Below are 25861 nucleotides of genomic sequence, written 5' to 3'. Positions count from 1 at the left end.
AATTTTGGACTGTGTCTTGAGGTTCATTTCTGGGCTTATCCTTTAGGCCTTCTTGAAGGCTCGGAGCTCTACTGAGCCAGCTAAATTATCAGAAACTCACCCTGGGGCCCTATACCAGCCACCAGACTGGCCTTCGCGAAACAGCCCCACCTGGTGAACACAATCAGCCTCACCGTGTGTGTAACCTTCTGGAAAAACCTCAAAACTGAAACAACAAATTAAACCTTTCCATCAATCTCCCAAAGCACTGACTTGGCAGATTCCTGTCTAAGGGATGGATATTTGAAACCAAAATCAATATTATGCATTTGAAGCAAACAGATTTTGGGATGGACAGTTTCACAAATTAAAGAGGTTTGTGAATAATGGAAGCTGATTTCAGACACATTGATAAGTTTATGACAGTGATTCATTGAGGCAGGGCCTTGCATTCTGGAAAAGGCCCCATCTGAAAGGAACTTTCAACAGCAAGTGATTCAACAGCACTGGATAGCTTAAAGGATGTTACAAAATCATTTAAAATATTCAGTCATCTTCCATGTAAAGGAGAACTAGACCTACTGTAAGAAAAACAGAGGAAATATATTGTAAAACATTCCTTACATTAAAAGCCACAAAGTATTCCAATAAGTTAGAGAATTCCCATTAAATATTTCTCAAAATGAGCTTGAGTGCCCAAATCCCATTTGGAATTGAAGTTGAGCAAAGGGAGAATCAGTGAGAAAAAGGCTGGAGACAGGGTAAATATTTAGTACCAAATGAATCCTTCACCTAGTTCCTAGTTGAGACACTTTCAGGCTGGTTCTACCAACACATCACTAGAATCATAGGTCCATGCACTCGAGTCAGATGACCCTCTAACTGGTGTGGTTGCCCATGGAGACGGCCGGGTGGAGAGCTTGAGGGAAGGGGGTCATATACATGGGAGGTGGCACCATAGCTGCACTGTATCCTTGGGTTACTGTGGGCTCAGGTAACATCAGAGCACCGGGAGACAGGTGGAGTGGACTCCCCTCAGGAATCTGTACATCATTCTCTTCCATACATGGTAGAGTCATCCTCTTCCCTTTCTGTCGTCTATTGCAAAACCAAACTCTGATCACCTACAGAAAAGTCAGAAAGAAATAAAGATCAGTCTCATGAAGGATCAGCGAGCCAAATGCTTTCTTTTTTAATCCAGTCACCATTACTCAGACTTGCTTTTGATTCCAGATTGGTTAACTGAACTCAAACGGTGCTTGGATTTGAGCCCTTTGTCTCAGAGCAATCTCCTGGCCTGGTGGGTTCCTAATTCACTGGCATTACCACTATGCCATCGCTTCCAGGAGCACAAGTTTGAGATGGAGGTTTTTCAGCACTTTGAGCCTGCTCTGCCATTTACAATCATCTGCTGATTCCTGATGAAGGGCTCTGGCCCAAAATGTCGAATTTCCTGTTCCTTGGATGCTGCCTAACCTGCTGTGCTTTAACCAGCAACACATTTTCAGCTCTGCCATTTACAAGACAATGGCTAACTGCAGTCTCATCTCATTCCTATCTGCTCCTCTGGAGTCCCTGGTTATCAAGGCTCTGATCGAATTAAGTCGTCCAGAGACCCAGCCTACATTGCACTCTGATCATGTATGAACAGCCCTTAAAACAAAAATGGCTCATCACGTCAGTCTGAAATGGGTGGTGCCAAATTTAACGTGCCCTAGTTCTGGATTCCTCCCCACAACAGCAAATATCCTCTGCACATCCGTTAACTTATCCATGACATTCATTTCCCCTTCTTGAACAATTCCTTTTGCAGTAAACATCAACAACTTATTTGCCTCAGAAATCACTTGCTGCATCTACATACTAACTGCATTTTCGAAGAACCAGAGCACACATCTCCTGCACCTCTATTAGTGCTTTTCCATTCTTCCTGCCAAACCCTTCAACTTCATCCTCCACGTGCCAAATTCTTGCCAAACCTTATAATCTATCTCCATTTGTTTACAGACATATGCCCTCACCAGAATTTTCCAATTTAATTTTTGCAGCCCACCCCCCCACTTCAATTGATTTAGCAACCACACACACTGCCTCCTTCATCCCAGTCATTGCTAGTGATTATAGGGAGTGGAGACTGTGGCATTGGTTCATATGCACTCCATCAGTAACAGCTTGCCAACCTGAAAATGACCCATCTACCTTTACAATTTAAAAAAAAGGTCAGTCTTCTATACAGGTTAGAACTTTGCAAAGTGCACATTGTTTTGAAACCTTTGGGAACCTTAGCAAGTGCTTTTTGGAAACTTAAGCACACCGCATCTACAGGGTCCCCTTTAAATCAACCGTCCTGGTTATTTCCTCAGGGAAAAACAGAGCTATTATACTCACAACACTATTTCCCTTTTATACACCAGTGTTGACACTGCCTGATTCCTTCAGCATATTTTAATTGTTCTGCTACAGCGTACTGTATGATTGCTAGTGTTTTACCCCATGACTGACGTTAGCCTAACTAATCTGTAGTTACTGGTTTTCCATCTGTTTTCTTGACCAGAGGCATTACACTTGTCACTTTCTAATCTGCTGAGACTGTTTGGTTTGCTGAGCATTGATGAAATTCATAATTTCAGATTCCTACAGTACTTGGCTTTTATACAAAATTAATAATCCGATAGGTTTAATTCAATCAAGTTCCGTTAGATTTGGGAAGAGCTAAAAAGCGGCTGTTGAAACTAGTCAGCATACACAAATACTGAAGGGCAAAACATAGGAAAACTTCTATCCAGTAATACAGGAACAAGGACTCAAAAAAAAAGAGTCTCTGCTTAATCTCAAAGCTTCTTGTTTTCTTTAAAAAAAAGTCCACCTGACCCTAACTTGCCTACGTTTCCTACATTCGGCTCGATTACATACAAAGACGACACAACAGTTGCTTTCAGTGTTTAGATACTCCAAAAGGTGGATAAAGACACCAACATCTACGTCTACATCTACATCCAGTACCTAGACATCAGCTCTGGTCAGAAACCAAGTACTGGTTCAGATTTTAAATTACCCAGTCTTTGCAAACCACTGCCCAATCTCCCAGACGGAGTGGTCACTAGGAGAAAGTGAGGACTGCAGATACTGGAGACCAGAGTTGAAACGTGTGGTGCTGGGAAAACACAGCAGGTCAGGCAGCATCCGAGGTGCAGGAGAATCGACGTTTCGGGCATAAGCCCTTCTTCAGGAATGAGGCTGATGTGCCAAGTGGGCTGAGATAAAAAGGTGGGGGGGCACTGGGAATATGATAGGTGGAAGGAGGTGAGAATGATAGGCCAGAGAGAGGGGGTGGGGGCAGACAGGTCAGGAAGAAGATTGCAGGTCAAGAGGGCTGTGCTGAATCTGGGGGTTGGGACTGAGATAAGGTTGGGGGGAAAAAAAAAAGGGGAAAAGGAGGAAACTAGAGAAAGCTACATACATCCTGTGTGGTTGGAGGGTTCCCAGGCGGAAGAGGAGGTGCTCGATAGAGGCAGCCAAAGACCGACAGGTCCTTGGCAGAGTGGGAGGGGGAGTTAAAGTGTTGAGCCACAGAGTGGTTGGGTTGGTTGGTCCGGGCGTCCCAGAGGTGTTCCCTGAAACTTTCTGCAAGTAGGCGGCGTGCCTCCCCAATGTAAAGGAGGCCACATCGGCTGCAGCGAATACAGTAAATGATTGTGTGGAGGTGCAGGCAAATTTGTGGCAGATACGGAAAGATCCCTTGGGGCTTTGGAGGGAGGTCGGGGGGTAAGTTTTGCATTTCTTGCGGTCGCAGGGGAAGGTGCCGGGAGTGGAGGTTGGGTTGGTGGGGGTGTGGACCTGATAAGGGAGTTGCGGAGGGAGTGGTCTCTCTGGAATGCTGATAGGGAAGGGGAGGGAAATATATCCCTGGTGGTGGGGTCCCTTTGGAGGTGGTGGAATGACGACGGATGATACGCTGTATATGGAGGTTGGTGGGGTGGTAGGTGAGAACCAGTGGGGTTCTGTCCTGGTGGTGATTGGAGGGATGGGGTTCAAAGGCGGAGGTGCGAGAAGTGGAGAAGATGCGGTGGAGGGCATCGTCAACCACGGAGGGGAAATTACGGTCTTTGAAGGAGGCCATCTGGGCTGTGCGGTGTTGGAACTGGTCCTCCTGGGAGCAGATGCGATGGAGGCAAAGGAATTGTGAATATGAGATGGTGTTTTTACAGGGGGCAGGGTGGGAGGTGGTGTAATCTAGGTAGCAATGGGGAGTCGGTCAGTTTGTAGTAAATGTCTGTGTTAAGTCGGTCGCCCGAGATAGAAATGGAGGGGTCTAGGAAGGGGAGGGAGGAGTCTGAGATGGTCCAGGTAAATTGGAGGTCGGGGGGGAAAGGTGTTAGTGAAAATGGATGAACTGTTCGACCTCCTCAGCACCGATACAGTCAGCAATGTAGCAGATGAAAAAAAAAGGTGGGGGGTGGTGCCAGTGTAGCTGCGGAAGATGGACTGTTCCACATATCCTACGAAGAGGCAGGCATAGCTGGGGCCCATGCAGGTGCCCATGGCTACTCCTTTGGTTTGGGGGAAGTAGGAGGATTGGAAGGAGAAGTTGTTCAGAGTGAGGACCAGTTCAGTCAGTCGAAGGAGTGTGTGTCAGTGGAAGGGTACTGGTTGGGTTGGCGGGAGGGGGAAGAAGCTGAGGGCTTGGAGGCCTTCGTGATGCAAGTGTATAGGGACTGGATGTCCATCGTGAAGATAGTGTTGGGGGCCGGGGAAGTGAAAATCATGGAGGAAGTGGACGGCGTGGGTGGTATCCCAAACGTAGCTGGGGAGTTCTTGGACTAAAACAGGGACAAGACAGGACAGGGTCGAGGTATGCAGAGATGAGTTCGGTCGGGCAGGAGCAGGCTGAGACAATGGGTCGGCTAGGGCAGTCGGGTTTGTGGATTCTGGGCAGGAGGTAGAAACGGGCGGTGTGGGGTTGTGGGACTATGAGGTTGGAGGCGGTGGATGGGAGATCCCCTGAGGTGATGAGTTGTCACTACCCAGATCCATGCTCATTACTAGAGCTCCACTTTCAAAAGCCTCTGTCTGGTTTCTACCCCTTCCATAACACAAACAGCCTTTATCAAAATCGCAAATATACTCTTAACTATGAATCTTTTCTCTCAAGTAGAAAAGTAGTACCATCTGGTCCCATTTGCATTGATCAAGTCCGAACTAAAGAATTGCTGTATGGATTTCTCCTCCCATTTCTATACCATTTTTGCCATTTCCCCCATGAGATAACCCTCAATGACATCTAGAATCCCAGAGTGATGTGATAATAAAGGTGTGCTTTATGTAGCATTTTTCACAAACACAGGATAGCCCTAATGCTTTGCAGCCAAACGTCTGAAAGAATGCAACTTGGTAAGGAGGCTGCAAACTAGGCAGTGCCACCACTTTGGTACCAGCACCTTTTCAAATTCCTTCACATCACCTAAATCTCTCCCAACCCTGATCAAGGCTGCTTCAATACTGGCCTCTTCTACACAAGATTCCCTGAAGCTCTGACAACACAGATTCCAGTTTCCTCCCTAAACCAATCCAGCTCTTCACCGTTAACACAGATAATCTGTCAAATTGTTGCATTTGGCCAGGGCTTATGAGCTGTTCCAATATCTGTAGTCCATTACCAAACATTTGGCAATGGGTTACAGATGATATCCCTGAAGTTTGTACATATTGCATTTTCAAATAAAGGCTGGTCATTACACTCACCTCTTTGTCTAAGCAGAGATCTTCAGCGATCTGGGAGATCTCCTCACTGGTGGGCTTAGGACACTTCATGAAGTAGGTCTCCAAGTTTCTCTTCACACCATTCTCAATACTGGTTCTTCTCTTCCGTTTCCTTGACTGATCCAGAACCTGCTCCATGTTACAAATCTAGGGAAAATGAGCAATTATTATATTTGGGACTTTTGAATGCAAAGACGAAACAGCGCACACACACACACCTACCTTTCCCCACTGGCTGGGCCAGCATTTACTGCTCATGTGTTGCCCTTGAGAAAGTGCTGGTGAGCCACTTTGAGCCACGACAGCTGTGTTGTAGATAGACCCACAAAGCCCCCTTAGAAGGGAATTTCAGGATATTGACCCAGCACTCATTTCCAAGTCAAGATGGTGAATGATTTCAAAGGGAATTTGTAGGTGGTAGTGTTCCCATGTATCTGCTGCCCTTGCCCTTCTAGAAGAAAGTGGTCATGGGTTTGGAAGGTGCTGCCTGAGGATCCTTGGTGAATTTCTGCAGTGTGGCTTGTAGACAGTAACACTTATCTGAGTGGATGTAGTGCCAAACAGACTTTGTCCTGGATGGTGGCAAGTTTAGAGTGTTGTTGGAACTGCACTCATCCAGGCAAGTGGGGAATATTCCATCACACAGCTGACTTGTACCTTTAGATGTTGGACCAGCTTTGGGGAGTAACTCCCCGCAGTATCCCCAGTCTCTGACCTGGTCTTGTAGCCACATGTGGTGAGTCCAGGTGAGTTTCTGGTCAATAGTAAGTGCAAAGATGAGGCTGATAGTGGGAGATTCAAATGATGGTAGCACCATTGATCAAGGGACAGTGGTTAGATAGTCTCTTATCTAAGCAATCTCCCTGAAGTTACAGTGGCTGAAGGACCTAAACTTAAGGGAATTTATATTTGCCAAGAATTAGTGTTGGAGAGACTGTTAGGTCTGAAGGTTGATAAGTCCCCGGGGCCTGATGGTCTACATCCCAGGGTACTGAAGGAGGTGGCTTGAGAAATCGTGGATGCGTTGGTGATTATTTTCCAGAGTTCGATAGATTCGGGATCAGTTCCTGTGGATTGGAGGGTGGCTAATATTGTACCACTTTTTAAGAAAGGTGGGAGAGAGAAAGCAGGAAATTATAGACCAGTTACTCTAACCTCAGTGGTGGGAAAGATGCTGGAGTCTATTATAAAAGGATGAAATGATGACACATCTAGATAGTAGTAACAGGATAGGTCAGAGTCAGCATGGATTTATGAAGGGGAAACATGCTTGACTAATCTTCTGGAATTTTAAGGATGTAACTCTGAAGATAGACGAGGGAGATCCAGTAGATGTAGTATACCTGGACTTTCAGAAAGCTTTTGATAAAGACCCACATAGGAGGTTAGTGAGCAAAATTAGGGTGCATGGTATTGGGGACAAAGTACTAACTCGGATTGAAAGTTGGTTGGCTGATAGGAAACAAAGGGTAGTGATAAACGGCTCCATTTCGGAATGGCAGGCAGTGACCAGTGGGGTACAGCAAGGATCAGTACTGGGACCGCAGCTTTTTACAATACATATTAACGATATAGAAGATGGTATTAATAGTAACATTAGCAAATTTGCTGATGATGCTAAGCTGGGGGGCAGGGTGAAATGTGAGGAGGATGTTGTTAGAAGATTACAGGGTGACCTGGACAGGTTAGGTGAGTGGGCAGATGCATGGCAGGTGCAGTTTAATGTGGATAAATGTATGGTTATCCACTTTGCTGGCAAGAACATGAAGGCAGATTACTACCTCAATGGAATCAATTTAGGTAAAGGGGCAGTACAGAGAGATCTGGGTGTTCTTGTACACCAGTCAATGAAGGTAAGCATGCAGGTACAGCAGGTAGTGAAGAAGGCTAATAGCATGCTGGCCTTCACAACAAGAGGGATTGAGTATAGAAGCAAAGAGGTTCTTCTGCAGCTGTACAGAGCCCTGGTGAGACCACACCTGGAGTACTGCGTGCAGTTCTGGTCTCCAAATTTGAGGAAAGACATTCTGGCTATTGAGGGAATGCAGCGTAGGTTCACTAGGTCAATTCCTGGAATGGCAGGACTATCTTATGCTGATAGACTGGAGCGACTGGGCTTGTATACCCTTGAATTTAGAAGACAGGGATCTGATTGAGACAGAAGATTAAAGGATTGAACACTCTGGAGGCAGGAAACATGTTTCCACTGATGGGTGAGTGCCAGAGGACACTGCTTAAAAATACGGGGTAGACCATTTAGGACAGAGATGAGGAGAAACTTCTTCACCCAGAGTGGTGGCTGTGTGGAATGTTCTGCCCCAGAGGGCAGTGGAGGCCCAGTCTCTGGATTCATTTTAGAAAGAGTTGGATAGAGTTCAAAGATAGTGGAATTAAGGGTTATGGAGATACGGCAGGAACAGGATACAGATTAAGGATGATGATCAGGCATGATCACATTGAATGGTGGTGCAGGCTTGAAAGGCAGAATGGCCTACTCCTGCACCTATTGTCTATTATCAGAGATGGTCATCGCCTGGCAAGTATGGTACAAATGTTACTTACCCGTTGTCAGGCCAAGCCTGGATACTGTCCAAATTTGGTTGCATTTGAACATTTGCAATTCTTCAGTTACTGAAGAATTGCAAATGGTGCTGAACATTGCGATCCCCACTTCTGTCCTTACGATGGAGAGAAGATCATTGATGAAGCAGCTGAAGATGGTTGCGCCGGGAGCACTACCCTGAAGAATTCCTGCAGATGACTGACTAACCACAATTATCTATGTGCCAGGTATGACTCCTACCAGAAGAGAGTTTGCCCCCTGATACCTACAGATGCCATATTTGTAAAGGCTCCATGATGCCATACTCTGAATGCAGCCTTGATGTCAAGGGACTGTCACTCTCCCCTCACTTGTTGCCCATGTTTGAACGGAGGCTGTAATGAGGTCAGGTGTTGAGTGGATGTCACTGAGCAGGTGCTGCTTGATAATATTGTTGATGACACCTTCCATCACTTTACTGATGGAGTAGTATTTGACCAAGTTGGATTTGGCCTGCTTTTTATGTAAAGGTGATACATGGGCAATTTTCCTGGGTAGATGCCAGTGTTGTAACTGTACTCTAACAGCTTGGCTCAGGGAGCAAGTTCTGGAGCACAGGTCTTCAACGCTATTACTGGAATAGTGTCAGGGCCAATTGCCTTTGCAGTATTCAGTGTCTCCAATATTTGACATTATGAGGAGGAGTGAACCAAATTTGGTTGAAGACTGGTACGTATAATGCTAGGGACCACTGGAGGAGGATCGATCTACTCAGGACTTCTAGCTGAAGATTGCTTCAGACATCTTTTGCACTGACATTCTTGCCTCTTACATCATTGAGGGTAGGAATATTTGCAAATCCTCCGTCTCCAAGATGCCCACCTCCACTCACACCTGGAGGTGACAGGACTGCAGAGCTTAGATCAGATCCATTTATTGTGGGATCGTTTAGCTCTATCACTTGCTGCTTGGCACTAAGTATTGCTGTTTGGTACCTTCACCAGGTTTTCACCTCATTTTTAGGTATACACAGTGATGCTCCTGGCATGCCCTCCTGCACTCTCCATTGAGCCAGGCCTAGTCCCTTGGTTTGATGGCATGCGTTGCTGGAAAAGCACAGCAGGTCAGGCAGCATCCGAGGAAGCAGGAGAATTGACACTTCAGGCAAAAGCCCTTCATTAGGAATCAGGTAATAGTCGAGTGTGGGATGTGTCAGGCCGTGAGGTTGCAGGTTGTATTGGTGTAGAATTCTGCTGCAGTTAGTGCTCCACAGCACCTCATGGATGCCATCTTGAGTTGCTCGAGGCATTCAAAGCCTGTCCCATTTGGTATATTGGTAGTTTGGTGTGGTAAACCTGTTCCAGCTTAAAGACTGCAAGCTTGGAGTCCAACATTTTGCCAAACGCACCAGCTGAAGAGAATGATGAACCATTGTTACAGAGTGAGGGTAAGATACTGGTGATGGATAATGAACATACAGACCAGGAAGTATCAATCTAAACACAGGTAATGAGTGCACTGATTTTTAAACCAGTTTTCATGTGCACTTCAAATCACAATGTTATTGAAACAGGAATACACTTACCACAATTCCCAAACACCTCACCAGGCAAGTTAAAACAAAATGCTGAAGAAACTGTCATTAAAGAGGGCAACAGAATCCATGTCAAGTCCTCAAACATTTCCAGAAAATGGATTTGTAGAGACTTTCCTCTACCCAATCCAGAAGACACCTCGATAGCAGGGTGTTAAAACAGAGGACACCTACCTCCTGCAGGCCGCCATTATTCTCTGCGTCATTCAGCCAACGCTGAAGGATTGGCTTCAACTTGCACATGTTTTTGAAACTCAACTGGAGTGCTTCAAACCTGCAGATGGTGGTCTGGCTGAACATCTTCCCTAGAACAGCAGAGGAAGGAGTTTTGTCACCAGGAGTATCAAGGTGTTAAGTGAGCACTATTTTATTAGTGGGGGGGGCGGAGAGGAAGAGCTCATGCGCCTAGGCACCAGGTAGTGGCCCTTTCACTGACAACTCAACCTAATACTAGAGTATGTGCAAACCTGCAAGTTTAAACAGAAATGATTCATATTGGGCCATGAGATCTCTCACACACCGAGCCAGACACGTGTCCAATACAGCAATCTCAGCTATTGTTTTACACACTAGCAATCTCATCTCCACATGGGAGGTCGGAATGGGGGGGTGGAGCTGTTATCACTGGCCCTACAATACTGTCTGGTGCAGACCAGTAAGGGACAGAAGGGAAAGGAATTGCTATCCGAACTGCTATCCCTTCCCTCGAGAGAGGGAGTAAATGTTGATGTCAGGCGAGGATGAAAGCCACCTCATTGCAACTCCCCCCTGAACACATCAGAAAACAAAACTGGGAATAGGCAGGTGGTCGCACTGATCCAAGCCTGAACTGCCTTTCAGCAAGATTAATTAAAAATGAACAACAGTCCTACTGTTCCACCCAGGGGTGGGAAGATAGGACAGCATACTGAACACTTGCAACCACATCTAGACCACAGTACAGAAAGGTCTCATCTCAGTCTGATATGCTGGCCAATCGCTTATCCTGAATCCTTGCCCACTAGTTTGTTAATTGCCAGCAGTGTAACAGCTGGATCTCCCTGGTCATGTCCCCTCAATGTTACATCCCAATTAGATCACCTCTCACTCAACTCTGGAGTGTACAAGGCCACTAGATTCCATCTCTCCTCCCAGGACAACCTTACCCAATGAACTTTCCATAGACACCTACCAAACAGACCCTTCACCAGACACATCCAGTACTCTGGTACGGTCTTACCTAAAACCTGCATAACAAATAGCAAGACTTCCTTACTCATGCACGCCAGATCAATGCAATAAAGCTAACATACTATTGGCCTTATACACAACCAGACGGTCTATGAGTCAGACATATATAGCACAGAGACTCTCCAGTCCAACTCATCCATGCCAACCAAATATCCCAAACTAATCTAGTTCCATTTGCCAGCATTTGGCCCATATTCCTCTAAACCTTTCCTATTCCTGTAAATGTTGTAATTGTATCAGCCTCCATCACTTCTTCTGATCGCACAACTCTGTGAACAAGTTGTCCCTCAAGTCTTTTTAAATCTTGCCTCTCCCACCTTAAACCTATGCCCTCTAGTTTTGGACTCCCCTACCCTGGGGAAATAAAAGACCTTGGCTTTTCACCCTATCCTTGCCCCTCATGATTTTATAAACTTCTATAAGGTCACCCCTCAGGCTCCATCGCCCCAGGGAAAATAGCCCCAGCCTATTCAACCTCTCCCTGTAGCTCAAACCCTCCAATCCTGGCAAGATCCTAGCAAATCTTTTCAGAATCTATTCAAGTAGAGCTTTTACTTATTCCTTTTTAGTTGGAAGAATTTCCCCACATTATCCTTCCCATGGATAGGGTAAATAGACAAGGTCTTTCCTTGGGGTGGGGAATCCAGAAGTAGAGGGCATAGGTTTAGGGCGAGGGGAAAACAGATTTTTAAAGAGGACCAGAGGGGCAACTTTTTCCCACTGAGGGTGGTATGTGTATGGAATGAGCTGCTAGAGGAAGTGGAGAAGGCTGGTACAATTGCAACATTTAAAAAGACATCTGGATGGGTATATGTATAGGAAGAGATTAGAGGGACAGGTGCTGGCAGGTGGGAACTAGATTTATTTGGGATATCTGGTCAGCATGGACAAGTTGGACTAAAGGTATTTCTGTGCTGTACATCTGTGGCTCTACGACATCTTTCCATAGTGTTTTCACAATGAAACAATCACAACAAGTGACTTTAAATTCAGGACTGTATTGTCTGCATCTCTGGTCTAATCATCTTTGCCCTGGTGCACCCAAGGACTATACATGGCCCTTACATCAATAAATTACAAACTTTTCCAGAATTGTCAAAAAAAGATAAACAATTCATTTGAAATATTCCTCGAACAGCTGGAAACCATAAATTAAAGGGTGAAATACACCAAATCAGTCCATCCAGTCTGCTCTACCAGAGCTCATCTCTGATTGGATAACCTTCAACTCCACTCTCCTGCCTTTCCCCTATAAACCCTCGATTCCCTTTCCGATTACAAATCAGCTTTTAATACATTTGTACTGGCAAATTGTACAGTGAACAATGTTTGCCAAGGTACATCAAGGATTTACAGAAAGCCTTTGGTAAGCTTCCAGACTTGTGACTAATGGCAGAGATAAAGATTCCAGCATGGAAAAAGAACAATGACTGGTTGGTTCTCAAATGCAGGAAGTTAGAAAAACACTAGTTTTCCAAGATGATTTCCAAGCATGAAAGTGATTTACTGAGAGACTTGAATCAGAAGAGGGCGACTACAGAAAGGGATAAGGCACTCAGCTTCAGATCTACCCGGTAACTGGACCAACAGGGGGCAACATAACCCACGAGGCACACGATGGGTGGTTGGGTGGGGGCAGGACACTGGTATCCAATTGTAGGAACAGATGGACAGATCACAACCATACACATCACAACTTTTCATGGAATCCAGAAACTAACTTTAGCATAAAACCAGCCCGTTTGCCAGATGGATTAGAAAAGGCTTGTTTCTCTCTCTCATTTCTACACAGCAATCTCCCCGTAACAGGGTACACTCTCAGCAAGTCCCAACAGGTCCTTAGAGCCAGAGGAGGAGCTGAGAAGTGAATATAGATCGGCAGGTAGGGAGCTGACAGCAGTTGGTATAAGTCAGGATTAGAGGGCCCATGTTTTGAATGAAGTTGGGGTTAGAGGGCAGAAGGTGGTAGGTCAGCCACAAGCTTAAATAGATGGCGTCAACAGAAACAAACAGTGCTGGAATCTAAAGATGGTGGTCAGGAAAAGCCAGGGAACTATAGCCTAACATGTTGGAGGAAATCCTGATGGACAGAGCTTACATGTATTTGGAAAGGCAAGGATGATTAGCGATAGTCAACTTAGCTTTGTGCAAGGGAAATCATGTTTAGCGAACGTGATTGAATTTTTTTGAAGTAGTAACAAAGAGGATAACGGAGGCAGAATGGTGGACGTGATCTATATGGACTTAGTTAAGGCATTCAACAAAAATCCTTGAGAGATTGTTTAGCAAGGTTAGATCTCATGAAATACACAGAATTAGCCATTTGGATACAGAACGGGCCTGAAGGTGGTGGTGGAGGGTTACTTTCAGACTGGAGGCCTGTGACTAGTGGATCGGCCGCAAGGATCGGTGCTGGGCTCACTGCTTTTCGTCATTTATATAAGTGTGGATGTGAACATAGAAGGTATTGCTAATAAGTTTGCAGATGACACCAAACCTAGAGATGTAGTGGACAGTGAAGAAGATCACCTTGGATTACAACAGTATCTTGATCCGATGGGCTGAGGAGTGGCAGTACCTTTCAGCATCCAACATTCTCAGGAATACAGCCCCATTCTATTCAGTGTCTCCTTGTAGCTCACACCCTCCAACCATGGCAACGTTCTTGTAAATCTTTTCAAATTTCACAACTTCCTTCTGATAGGAAGTAGACCAGAATTGCGCACAATATTCCAAACGTGGCCTAATCAATGTCCTGTACAGCTACAACATGCCTCTATACAGCTATACTCCATACTCTGACCAATAGAGAAGTCATTAGGAATATTCAAACATCTGCTGGACATGCATATGGACAGCAGTGAATTGAGGGGTGTAGGTTAGGTTATTTTATTTTACACTAGGATTAATCGGCACAACAGTGTGTTCTGTGCTGTGCTTTTCTATGTTCTATACCAAATGTCTTCCTCACTATCCTATCTACGTGCAACAACTTTCAGGGTGCATCTGGATGGGTATATAAGTAGGAAGGGTTGAGGGGGATGTGGGCAAAGTGCTCGCAAATGGGACTAGATTAGGTTAGGATAACTGGTCAGCATGGACAAGTTGGAGCAAGGGGTCTGTCTCCGTGCTGTACATCTCTATGACCCTATTAGTGGGGAAAAGAAAGAAAAAGTCAACATTGAGTTGACTCTATCACTTCAAATATTTGACATTAGTGTCTCCTGTGTTTGATTCAAATGTCCAGCATCTAAAATATTTTGCTCTTATAAAAAAAAAATGATAACAGGGTATACAGTCAAATAACACCACATTCTTGATTGTTTGATTTGAAACATTTGCATGAAAATTAGTTTGCCCCAGTCAGTGTCAGTACATACTCAGGACAGTGACCTGGGTGGCTGGACTATCGTCTAAGCAGACAGAGAATCTAACCCAGATTTGCTTTCTGAACCGAGGTCACAGCAGGAATACTATTATTCCCAAATGAATCAATTCAAACTAAACACTGAACAGTCAGGTGGCTCAAATGATCATGAAGAATTGTAAATGTGAGCTCTACTCAAGCACACAATCTACATTAATACAGAGAGAAAACATTCAACTGGGTCAGTAAGCTAAGGCCCTGTTAGGCACAGGTTCCAGTAAAAATCCCATGGAATTTCACATTCAATTTTAAAAAAGCCAGCTCCTTGTCAAAGACTACCAAAACTCACATCAAAACATCTCATTGGTTGCTAGGAAGGTAAACTGCAATCACAGTCACAAACTAAGAAACATCTTTAAGAATCACACACTGATAGAGGAGGCTGTTTGATTCGTTGCATCTGAACTTGCTCTCGAGCTAGCTAATTGTTTCCACTGCCCGGTCCCTACAGCCCCACACAGGTCTGCTAACCTGCTCAGCCCTTCAAGTGTTCCTCAAATTCCTTCTGCAAGTCTTTCAAGTTATTTTTAAATCCACTCTTCAGGTCGTGTCTTCCAGATCCCAACACCCTAGGCAAACAAGTTATCACCTCAACTTGGAAAAATATTATCATTCCTTCATTGTTGCTGGGTCAAAATCCTGGAATTAATCTCCCCAACAGCATTGTAGGTCTACCTACAGCAGGTGGACTGCAGCAGTTCGAGAAGACAGCTCACTACCACACATTCTCAAGGGCAACTAGAGATGGACAACAAACGCTGGCCCAGCCAGTGACCCTCACAGCCCTTGAGTAATGGATAATCTCCTGATGCTCATTAATTGGGTTCATTCTGTGCCCTTCAGTTATTGACACTTTAGTGAAAAACATTTTATTTATGCTCAAGTTCTTCACAATTTGAGAGATCTTCATTAAATCTCTTGAATTTGTCTGCTTCAAGGAGAACCTTAAGCTTCCAGTCCCTGAATAACGAGGATGGTGAATGTAAGAACATACTCCAACAGCTAAATCTAGAGCCATTAAGTGGAGGGTCATGGATTCAATTCCAATTGGAACAAAAAGAGGAGGAAAAATAACCTAGCAAGTAAGTGAACCCAAAAAACAGAATTGCTGGAGAAACTCAGCAGGTCTGACAGCATCCGGAGAAAAGGAATGAGAAATGAGAAGAAATAACATTTCAGGTTCTTAAGTGTTACGGAACCTGAAATACTACCTGACCTAACTTTTGTCAGCAATTTTCATTTGTCTGATTTGCAGCACCCCAGGTTTTTGGTTTAGTCTCCAGTGAGCCGTGCCTGATCAGGCAAGAGGAACTTCGTGGGTAGACAGCTTGGTTAGATTACCCTCAACAGAAAATGCGAGACAGCACTTTCAAATGGTGTAGTCCCAGTGTCCACATCGTTAAAACCTCTGGGAATTTCATGAGCGACTGCGCAACAGCACAGAATCTGCAGCAATGATATCAGACCATCACCAGTAGACCATTTCATCATCTGACCGAATTCCACTGGCATAGGAATACTGTGGTTCTATCATCAGCAAAATATTCTTCAAGTCCAAACTGCTCCATTCCCTTTCACCACTGAAACAAAAACATTCATCGCTTGGAAAGTTTAACGTGCGCTTGGTACCTACCCAATTCTCTATGCATGAAACTAGGGGAGGCTCTTGGTATTTCAGGCTTTGCTGCCTGGCACCTCATGTGGAAGCCATTAAGACTCCGCTACCACTGGAACTGTTACCAAAGATTATTTCATTCTGATTCTTAATGGTGTGATGGAACTTTTTGCAACACTGTTTAAGACAAGGAGCACCTCAAGCAGTACAATTAGGTAGAAAGGATACCCTCAAAAGCAAAATAAGATGGGCTTTAAGGAGAGTCCTACAAAAGTAGAGGAATTAGGAGAATTTCTCTAGGGAGAGTAAATTGCTGGAACACCCTTCTCTTCCCCAGAGGCAGGGTCATTAAATGCATTCAAGGCAGAGGCAGTTTGTCTGACAGGGGAGTCAAGAATCTAAAGGGATCCAGCCTAGATAGGGAATGGAAAGGAGGCCATTGTCAGAGTAGCCAGAGAAAATACATGGGGCTCAATGGTCTACTCCTGATTTGGTTTTTCGCACATAATCCTGACATTTGCAATTCTGCACAACGTGAGGGGTCAGCGTTCAACACTGTTCACATGTTTCTTTCTGACCTCCACCCCTCTCCCCCAACAACTTTCACCAGCTGCAATCTCCTTGATGCTTTTTTTTTAAAGAAAAGATGATTCTTTTGAATTGACAAACTGTATCAACACATCTGAAAAAAATCACTGGCCCTAACTAGTCTCCATCCTAAGGTAAAGTTGGCAAGTTCAAAAGACATGTAACATTTTAAAACACCAGACCCAGTACCAAGTCATAAAGTAAAGCATTTGCCCCTGAAAACAGTGGCGATACACTGTTTAAAAGTACAGTACTAGTGGCTTTAAAAGCAAAATATCTCAAACAAAAATATCACTCCTTCAAAACACAAAAGGGACACTCACCATAGAGATTTCCCAAAGCTAATCCAACATCAGCCTGTGTGAAGCCAAGTGTAATCCTCTTATGCTTCAATTCTTTGGCAAACTGTTCCATTTTCTCTTTGGTGGGGTACTCCTTTAAAGACAAGAGGATGAAATTGGAGGGTCTGTTCATACAGCAAGATTTTACAATATCAAAATAACATCCCACAGTGAATACAACCACTACACTCAACCATGATCTTGGAATTACTGAATGACTGACAGTTCTCTAGTCAAACTCTTCAAAACATCCAGACATACCTTATGGGTTGGAACATCACATATGAATAAAAGACCAAACTTTTCAAAAACATTATAAAGTTAGGAGAGAGCAAGCAGGAGGTAAACCAGGTTATTACATGCAACAAGCACAGCCCAAAAGGAGGCCTGGAGTGTTTAGGATACGACTTTTTTTTTTAAAAAGGAGATACTGGTGGAGCCCAAGCAACAGAAGAAAAAAAACACATCAATCTTTAGAACACAAAAATTTGACACTGTTAGCCAGGGATGCCTTTGAACATAGAGAGATAGAGAGTTACCTCCTCGCTGTCGCTGGATTGACCTTCCTCGCTCGTTGTCTCAGTGGAGCCAGTGTTGGACTGGACAGGCTGGCTGCTGTCGCTGTGCTGGGAGGGACTGGGGTATATTTGTGGGGGTGAAGGGAAGGGCCCATAGCTCTGACTGGGAAGCGGCCCTGAGGAGGTGGACGACGTCGACGAGGAGCCGGAGCCCGAGTTGCTGCTGCTGGGGGCGGCCAGGGCCGGCTGCCAGAATGGGCCACCCCATCGGGGAGGGTAGGAAGGACCCGGGGCGCTGGGTGAACTGTACCTCGCCTCCTGGGGGTAACCTCTGCTCTCCTTCTCGGTTTTAACCTCCGGCCGGTTGATGTATCCTCCAGCTGCTGCCAGTTGGGAATGGTGCCCAGTTCCATGGGTTGGTACTGGCTCAGTACTAGGGAAGGGATACCAGTAACCAGAGTGAGAGACTGCTGCACAGTCCCCAAGGGGAGACTCAGAGTGGCCCCCATACTCCCCTTTCAGGGCTGGGAAAGGAAAGAGATACTGGGCCGAGAGACCATTGTAACCAGGTTTATAAAACTGGGCACCCACATCCTGGACAACCCCATTCCCAAAGGGTACCAGAGTTGGTCTCTCTGGAGACTGGATTGACCTAGCCCCATTAGCTCCCTGACCAGGGCTGACTGACATTCTATAAGCAAGCAGTCCAACACACACTAGCCACAAAGGCCCATCGTTGTAGAGGTCAACCCAACCTCAAACTTGCAGCTCATTGAGCCGGAGGACGGGAAGGGTGGGTTCCACCTGACTGGGCAGCCTGATTGGATCAATGTGTTAATTGAAATCCTTCTTATTGGCGCTGGGGGAATGTGTAAATGAACTTGATGCTTCCCCCAGTGATTGACAGTTGTTGTAGGGGAGGGTAGTTTGGCGTTTATTTCAGCGGCTGCGAGCTACGAAAATGCAAAGGGCAGGTTCAATCTAGATGTGATAGGTGGATGGAGACTAACAGATTTTCCATCTTCCCCCCCCCATGAGCAAGAGACACAGTCCATTAACAGGGACATTATAAACTTAATCTCAGGAATTTAGCAAGGACACAAAGGATCCTCATTGAAGGGAGGAGAGAAAACGGCCACATTCAATGTACTAATTTAGTTTAAATCATTATTTAAATTGTTCTCTGAATGTTAGCAAGTCAGATAGGAGCACATTGGGAATGAAGTAATGCTTCTTTCCTCGTGTGATGCCACAAGTTACACATTTCTTAAGATCTCTCTCTCTCTCCATGAGCCTCACACAAGGGTCTGAACACCCAACTCTCTCTCTCTTTTTGAAATCGTAAATAGATAATGGTATAATGGTGAGAGGGAAGACGGGTTGATTTATTTATGGGCCGCCTGTCGACAGGAACAGTGGGGGAGCAGCCTGTAAGAGGCTGCAGGACAATTAATGAAAGCAGCCGCCGGAGCATTGTGTGCGGTTCCTGCGCTAATCCTCTGCACTTGGGGCCGCAGAGAGAATGGGGACTCCCGGGGCTTCACTTCCGACCAGAACTTCACCCCCATTTGCACAGTCCTCACATTAAGGCTCCAGTCAAACAACTTACAGAGAAAGGGGTTTCAGGGGGGATAAAAACGGTTTGTAAACAGTGTGTGGAACAGGCTGATCTGGACACCTTTTGGACTTGTGTTTCTTAGCTGTCATTTGAAAACAAAAATATTTTCGGTTATTTGGAGACAGAATTCTACCACTGTATCACAAGACCCCGCCCCGCCCCCAAAACAGCACCATTGATTGCACGGGGTTGGCCATAATCTCACCTATTTATCAATCCCAAACTTGGTCAACTGGAAACTTCAGAGGTCTCTCATTTACCCCTCCCCCCGCCCCCCTCCTTACTTGGTCAACAATCTTATCTCTTACTTACTGGCCTTCTGTTTCGAAACTTGAGTTTCACTTTTCCTCAACTTGACATGAGAGGGGTTTTTTTTACTGTTCAGAAAGAATTAGAAATTTGTACCCTTGTAGGCTATTGATCTGCTTGTGAGTGCTGACCCCGTTTGTGAGGTGCTATCAGCCTCCCCAGAGGATAAGAAAGATCCCAAGTATACTATTTTGAAAAGCAGCCTGCCTGCATCCTGACCAACATTCATCCCTCAGTCAATGTCACGCCTTACAGATTGCTACATTGACCAGCCAGCCTGATTCTCTGCTTGCAAGACGGGCTGCTGTCCAAATATGCTTCATTTTCCAGGACCATGTCTGTGGTCACATATTCCCCCATGGGCTTCAATGTCACATTTTATCAGCCAACCTTCTTGTGAAGTTTCATCACATTTTACTTTATTGGATGTGGGAATGTAAGAACTTTGGTAGGTAGAATAAATTCTTTTCTGCTTTTTTTTTAAGGATTGTGTTGTGCACAATTCAACTGCTCTGTGTCCCTCATTACAACAGTGAGATGCCTTCAAATGTACAACAGTTGTAAAAATCCTATCTGGTTCTTTCCAAGTCTTTTACCCACCCCCTCGCCCCATGTCCTGACTTGACATGAGTTGCTTTCAGTGCAGCCATTTTCACCCACTCATCAACTCCATTATCACCTAGCTAGCTTTACTTCTTCCCTGACTTACTATCAACAATCCCTTTGTCTGTCTAAAGTTTCTGTTCTGTCTCTCTCTCTCTGGGCTCCGTCTCCAACTGTACACTCATTCCCTGCACCCCCTCCCCCCATGTTGTCAAGATAATTCCCACTTTTGCCCAAATGCTATCAGAATTGTCACTGGACTTCAAATATTACCTCTATGCCTCTCCCCACAGATACTGCCAGATCTGTTGAGTTTCTCCAGCAATTTCTGTTTTCGTTTCAGATTGCCAGTTTGTTGATTTATTTCGGCTTAAAAATGTCCTTCAGGGAGGGAATATGCCATCCTTACCTGGTCCGGCCTATATGTGACTCCAGACTCGCAGTAATGTGGTTAACCCTTCACTGCCCTCTGAGATGGCCTACCAAACCACACAGTTCAGAGGCAATTAGGGATGAACAATACAAAGCTGGCCACATTCACATTCCATGAAAGAAGAGAAAAATCTCCCCGTGACCTGCTTTGTGATGGCCCGAGTTGTGCAGTGTGTTATATAAATGTAAATCCGTTCTTTCTTTCAGCCTCTGAAAGGGTTTTTTGTTGAGTAATTCTTTAATTGGTATGCTTGGTATTGGTCAGAATATTGAGTACAGGTGTTGGGAGGTCATGTTGTGTCTGTACAGGACATTGGTTAGGACACCGTTGGAATAATGCATGTAATTCTGGTCTCAGAAAGATGTTGTGAAACTTGAAAGTGTCCAGAAAAGATTTACAAGGATGTTGCCAGGATGTTGGAGGATTTGAGCTACAGGGAGAGGTTGAATAGGCTGGGGCTGTTTTCCCTGGACCATCGAAGGGGTGACCTTATAGAGGTTTACAAAATTATGAGGGACATGGATAGGATAAATAGGCAAAGTATTTTCCCTGGGGAGGGGGAATCCAGAACTGGAGGGCAAAGGTTTAGGGTGAGAGGGGAAAGAAAGGGGCAACTTTTTCACACAGAAGGTGGTGCGTGTATGGAATGAGCTGCCAGAGGATGTGGTGGAGGCTGGTACAATTCCAACATTTAAAAGGCCTCTGGATGGGTATATGAATAGGAAGGGTTTGGAGGGTTATGGGCCGGATGCTGGCAGGTGGGACTAGATTGGGTTGGGATGTCTGGTTAGTATGGACTGGTAGGATCGAAGGGTCTGTTTCCATGCTGTACATCTCTATGAATCTATGAATCTAACTGTGGTCAATGGAGAGTGGTGTTGTCAACCTTGTTTCCTGTCCAGAGTGTGGTGCTGGAAAAGCACAGCAGGCCAGGCAGCATCTGAGGAGCAGGAAAATCAATTTTACAGGCCTGATGAAAGGCTTTTGTCCGAAATGTCAATTTTCCTGCTCCTTGGATGCTGCCTGACCTGCTGTGCTTTTTCAGCACCACACTCGACTCTAATCTCCAGCATCTGCAGTACTCACTTTAACCTTGTTTTCATGGTCTGATTTGGTAAAATATATTCATTTTTTCAATGGCAGAATTGTCCCAGAATCCATTGAGGATATCATTACTACTGTCTCCCATCCCAAGCTAACCTAGCAGGCATGCAAAGTTATCTCTGCCAACTCATTTGCTCTTTTTTTAATCTAACTTATACATTTCACAAGTACCAAAAGCAGAAATTGCTGAAAAAGCTCAGCAGGTCGGGCAACATCTGTGGAGAGAAATCAGAGTTAAGGTTTGGGGTCAAGTGACCCCAAGAACTGAAAAACATTCTGGGGAAGAGTCACTCAACCTGTAACGTTAACTCTGATTTCTCTCCACAGATGCTGCCAGATCTGCTGATCTTTATCAGCAATTTCTGGTTTTGTTTCTGATTCCCAGCATGTGCAGTTGTTTGTGGTTTTTATTTCCTTATCTAAGTACATCGGAGTAATAGAGCAGAATGCAGAATGTAGTGTTACAGCTACAGAGAAGGCGCAGAGAGAGAGCAACTCTAATATATGATTTGATTTGATTTATTATTATCACATGTTACCTAGGCACAGTGAAAGGTTTTGTTTTGAATGCAGTGCAGGCAGGTCATAGTGCATTAGAGTGATAGAACAGAGTGAGGAATACAGTGTTACAGCTGCAGGAAAGATCCATTCTGATAATAACAAGGAAGAAGCTGTTTTAAATGTACCTTTGTTAAGTTGGTTGGGAAAGACATACAATGGTTCATTCTAAGTGAATATGTGTGGCTGCAGTCTGCAATTTATGTCTGAAATGAACATCAACCGCATCTGGAAGATGAGAAAACCCTCTTTGGTCTGCCTGAAACATGCTGGTCTGCCTTTATATAATAGCATCTTGTACTTGCAAAATATCTTCAGAAGCTTGTACAGCCAATGAAAATGCAACAATGGCAACTGAAGGTGATCCCTATTTCCGAACAGAAATGTAACTGAAATGTTGACTGTCACTCTTTCTCCACAGATGTGTCTTGAGTGATTTTAACTGCTTTCTGATTTCCAGTATCATATTGTTGTCTTCTTCTGTCTGTTTTCTGTAACAAACTGTTAACAGTTCCCATCCTTTTGCCCCATGAGAAGATGGATCTGAATTCACTGATGTCCTCAGCATGAAAACCATTCCTCACATGCAGGAAAGGAACAATTTGCAAATGAAGTAGGTGGCTCTGTAAGGCTGCTAGCTGCTGGATTTGACCCCGGGGCTTCTTTATGCAAAATGTGCAACTCCAAGGGCAACAAAAGCTCCAGCAAAGCTCTGGAATTCTGGGCTAATTGAAGCAGATTAAGAGACAATTTCACTTGCCTCTGGGTGCTTTATTGAGATGCATGATCTCAGGACAATGCACTCAAATGCAGAGCCACTGTCTCTGTGTGAGGCTCTGTGTGTATCAGCTAACACTGCTTGAGTCAGAGAGCTCTGCTCCTGTAATGTTATTGTGACCAGTGAAGGAGTTCAGCTCCATGCTTTCACTCTTTTCGTAAAGAAAACTATTTTGCTCTGGTCAATCTTTCAGCACGAGGGTGGACAGTGAGCACAAGGCCTGTTGGACAATGGAAGGCAACACATGCAGACCAAACACCTCAGGTGAATCAGTCAGCAGAAATCGCTGACTGGGCAGCGAAAGTGGGAAGCATCTATTTATCTTATGGCTCAGGTCAAAGAGCATACGTAATCTTTATTTCCTCCTCTTTCTGATTCTCCTGAAGCTCTTGAGTCCTTTGACAGACCCAAGGGCATCGGGCAGCCTTGGATCTTTTGCCACAAGGGGCCTTATTCATGTGTTAGCTTTGGTTCTTAGAGGGGACACGTTGTTTTACCACAAGGAATAACATATATACAACAGGGTACTGTCACACAGAGACATACTGACTAAATTCCACCACTACCCCACCCCCATCCTCACCTCCCTCCTGGATTGGAATTGCTGGATATTTGAGGTCCAGAGACCCTGTGAGTGTATCAGCTAGGGATCAGAATCCAAATCTCAGCCCATCACACCACAGCCTCAATGAAACCATGCAGGTGTCCAAGGCCTTCCATTGTTCTTATTCATTCACAGGATGAGGGCATCACTGGCTGGGCCAGCATTTATTACCCATCCCTCATTCCCCATTAAGGGTTATTAAGGTTTAACTACCTCTACATGTTGTGGGCCTGGAGTCACATGTAGGCCAGACCAGGTAAGGGATGACAGATTTCTTTCTCTGAAGGACATGACCTAATGAAGAGACATAAAGGAAAAACATTGTTCACAGACTCAGACTATCACAAATCACTTTATATTTAAGTCACTATGTTTAAAGTAGAGCCATTGTTTGTAATAAAGGAAATGTGAATGTGTACAGCAAGGTCCTATAAACAGTGTTTAAACCACATGATCTGTTATGAATCTGATGTTGACTGAAGGGTACAAATTGTACAGGACACTTGGAACCAATCCCTTGCTCTTCTGCACAAGGTGGAATGGGAAGTATTCCTTTGTGAGAGGAAAGGTGAGGCTTCAGTTTAGTGTGTCACCCAAGAGTTTGTGCCTTTATCATGGCCCTCCCTCAGCAATGCACAGAGTGTCAGCGAGATTGTGCGCTCACATCACTACTACTTCAGCACTCACTGGGGATTGACCATAAAACAGAGGAACAGGCTGTTCAGTGAGATGAGGCTTCTCCACCGTTCAGTGAGATGATGACTAGTCTGATAGTCCTCAATTCCACCCTGTCTTTTTTCCCCATAACCTGTCATTCCCTGACTGATTAAAAATCCACCTCAGCCTTGAATATACTGAATGAGCCAGCCTCGACAGCCCTCTACAGTAAAGAATTCGACAGATGTACTGTCCTCTGAGTGAAGAAATTCCTCATTCTCTCTCTGTGTGAAATGTGTAACCCTTTATTCTGGGAGTACACTCTCTGGTCCTCGACTGTCCCACAAAGGCAAACAACTTCTCCCCATCTCCCCTGTCAAATTCCATAAGGATATTGTGGTGCTGGTAAAGCACAGCAGGTCAGGCAGCATCCAAGGAGCAGGAGAATTGACGTTTCGGGCATGAGCCCTTCATCAGGAAGTGCCAAAATGTTGATTTTCCTGCTCCTCGGATGCTGTCTGACCTGCTGTGCTTTTCCAGCACCACATTCTTAACTTGTGTAGATGACAGGAGAACCTGGGGATATGCTGGCTATGATCTCTTTACTGATTGTAAGGAGGGCAGCTTTAATATCAAACAGAAATTAAGGGACAGGCTAGAATGGAGAATTCTTAGCCATAAGGAGAATCCAAGTATTTTCCGCAGAGAGTTATTGGAGCACAGAGGTTACACTGTGAGCAGGGTTACACTAGAAAAAGATGAGATGGACCAAGTGGAGAGTTACTGACGTCTAGGATTGGTCTGGAGTTTTCAAGTATTGTTTTATAAGCAATAAGAATGTTGGGGGTGAAGAAAATCATTTCAATTGAGTGGCTTAGAGGTTGATAATGCTGCCAGGAATATATTCAAGCAGAATTACCATTGATAATGGTAGGCTCATTCAGAAGGTCAGGAGGAATGGGATTCAGGGGAACATAGCTGTCTGGATACAGAATTGGCTGGCCAACAGAAGACAGCGAGTGGTAGTAGAAGGAAAATATTCTGCCTGGAAGTCTGTGGTGAATGGTGTTCCACAGGGCTCTGTCCTTGGGCCTCTATTGTTTATAATTTTTATTAATGACTTGGATGAGGGGATTGAAGGATGGGACGGCAAGTTTGCAGATGACACAAAGGTTGGAGGTGTCATTGACAGTATAGAGGGCTGTTGTAGGCTGCAGTGGGACATTGACAGGATGCAGAGATGGGCTGAGAGGTGGCAGATGGAGTTCAACCTGGATAAATGCGAGGTGATGCATTTGGGAAGGTCAAATTTGAAAGCTGAGAACAGGATTAAGGATAGGATTCTTGGCAGTGTGGAGGAACAGAGGGATCTTGGAGTGCAGATACATAGATCCCTTAAAATGGCCACCCAAGTGGACAGGGTTGTTAAGAAAGCATATGGTGTTTTGGCTTTCATTAACAGGGGGATTGAGTTTAACAGTCGTGAGATCTTGTTGCGGCTCTACAAACTTTGGTTAGACCGCACTTGGAATACTGCGTCCAGTTCTGGTCGCCCTATTATAAGAAAGATGTGGATGCTTTGGAGAGCGTTCAGAGGAGGTTT

At 44.9% G+C, this 25861-nt stretch overlaps 1 protein-coding gene across 1 annotated transcript; it reads right to left on the bottom strand.

Annotated features, from left to right (window-relative positions):
- Positions 1-857: 857 nt before the first annotated feature.
- LOC132825636 (POU domain, class 5, transcription factor 3-like) lies at positions 858-18284 on the bottom strand. The gene is made up of 5 exons (XM_060841005.1): positions 17616-18284; positions 17059-17170; positions 10050-10180; positions 5722-5886; positions 858-1103 (listed from the first exon to the last, which is right to left on the bottom strand). The coding sequence occupies exons 1-5, from the start codon at positions 18282-18284 to the stop codon at positions 858-860; spliced, it is 1323 nt and encodes a 440-aa protein (XP_060696988.1).
- Positions 18285-25861: the final 7577 nt, after the last annotated feature.

Source organism: Hemiscyllium ocellatum, chromosome 21 (genome assembly GCF_020745735.1).
Source record: "Hemiscyllium ocellatum isolate sHemOce1 chromosome 21, sHemOce1.pat.X.cur, whole genome shotgun sequence".
Lineage (NCBI taxonomy): Eukaryota > Metazoa > Chordata > Chondrichthyes > Orectolobiformes > Hemiscylliidae > Hemiscyllium > Hemiscyllium ocellatum.
This window is presented reverse-complemented; position numbering and strand designations above follow the sequence as displayed.

Coding starts and splice junctions, on each gene's coding strand:
- LOC132825636 (XM_060841005.1), bottom strand. CDS start 18,284: ATGTCAGTCAGCCCTGGTCAGGGAGCTAATGGGGCTAGGTCAATCCAG. Junction 17,171..17,615: donor AATCCAGCGACAGCGAGGAG/GTAACTCTCTAT, acceptor TTGTCTTTAAAG/GAGTACCCCACCAAAGAGAA. Junction 10,181..17,058: donor AGCTTTGGGAAATCTCTATG/GTGAGTGTCCCT, acceptor CTGCTGTTCTAG/GGAAGATGTTCAGCCAGACC.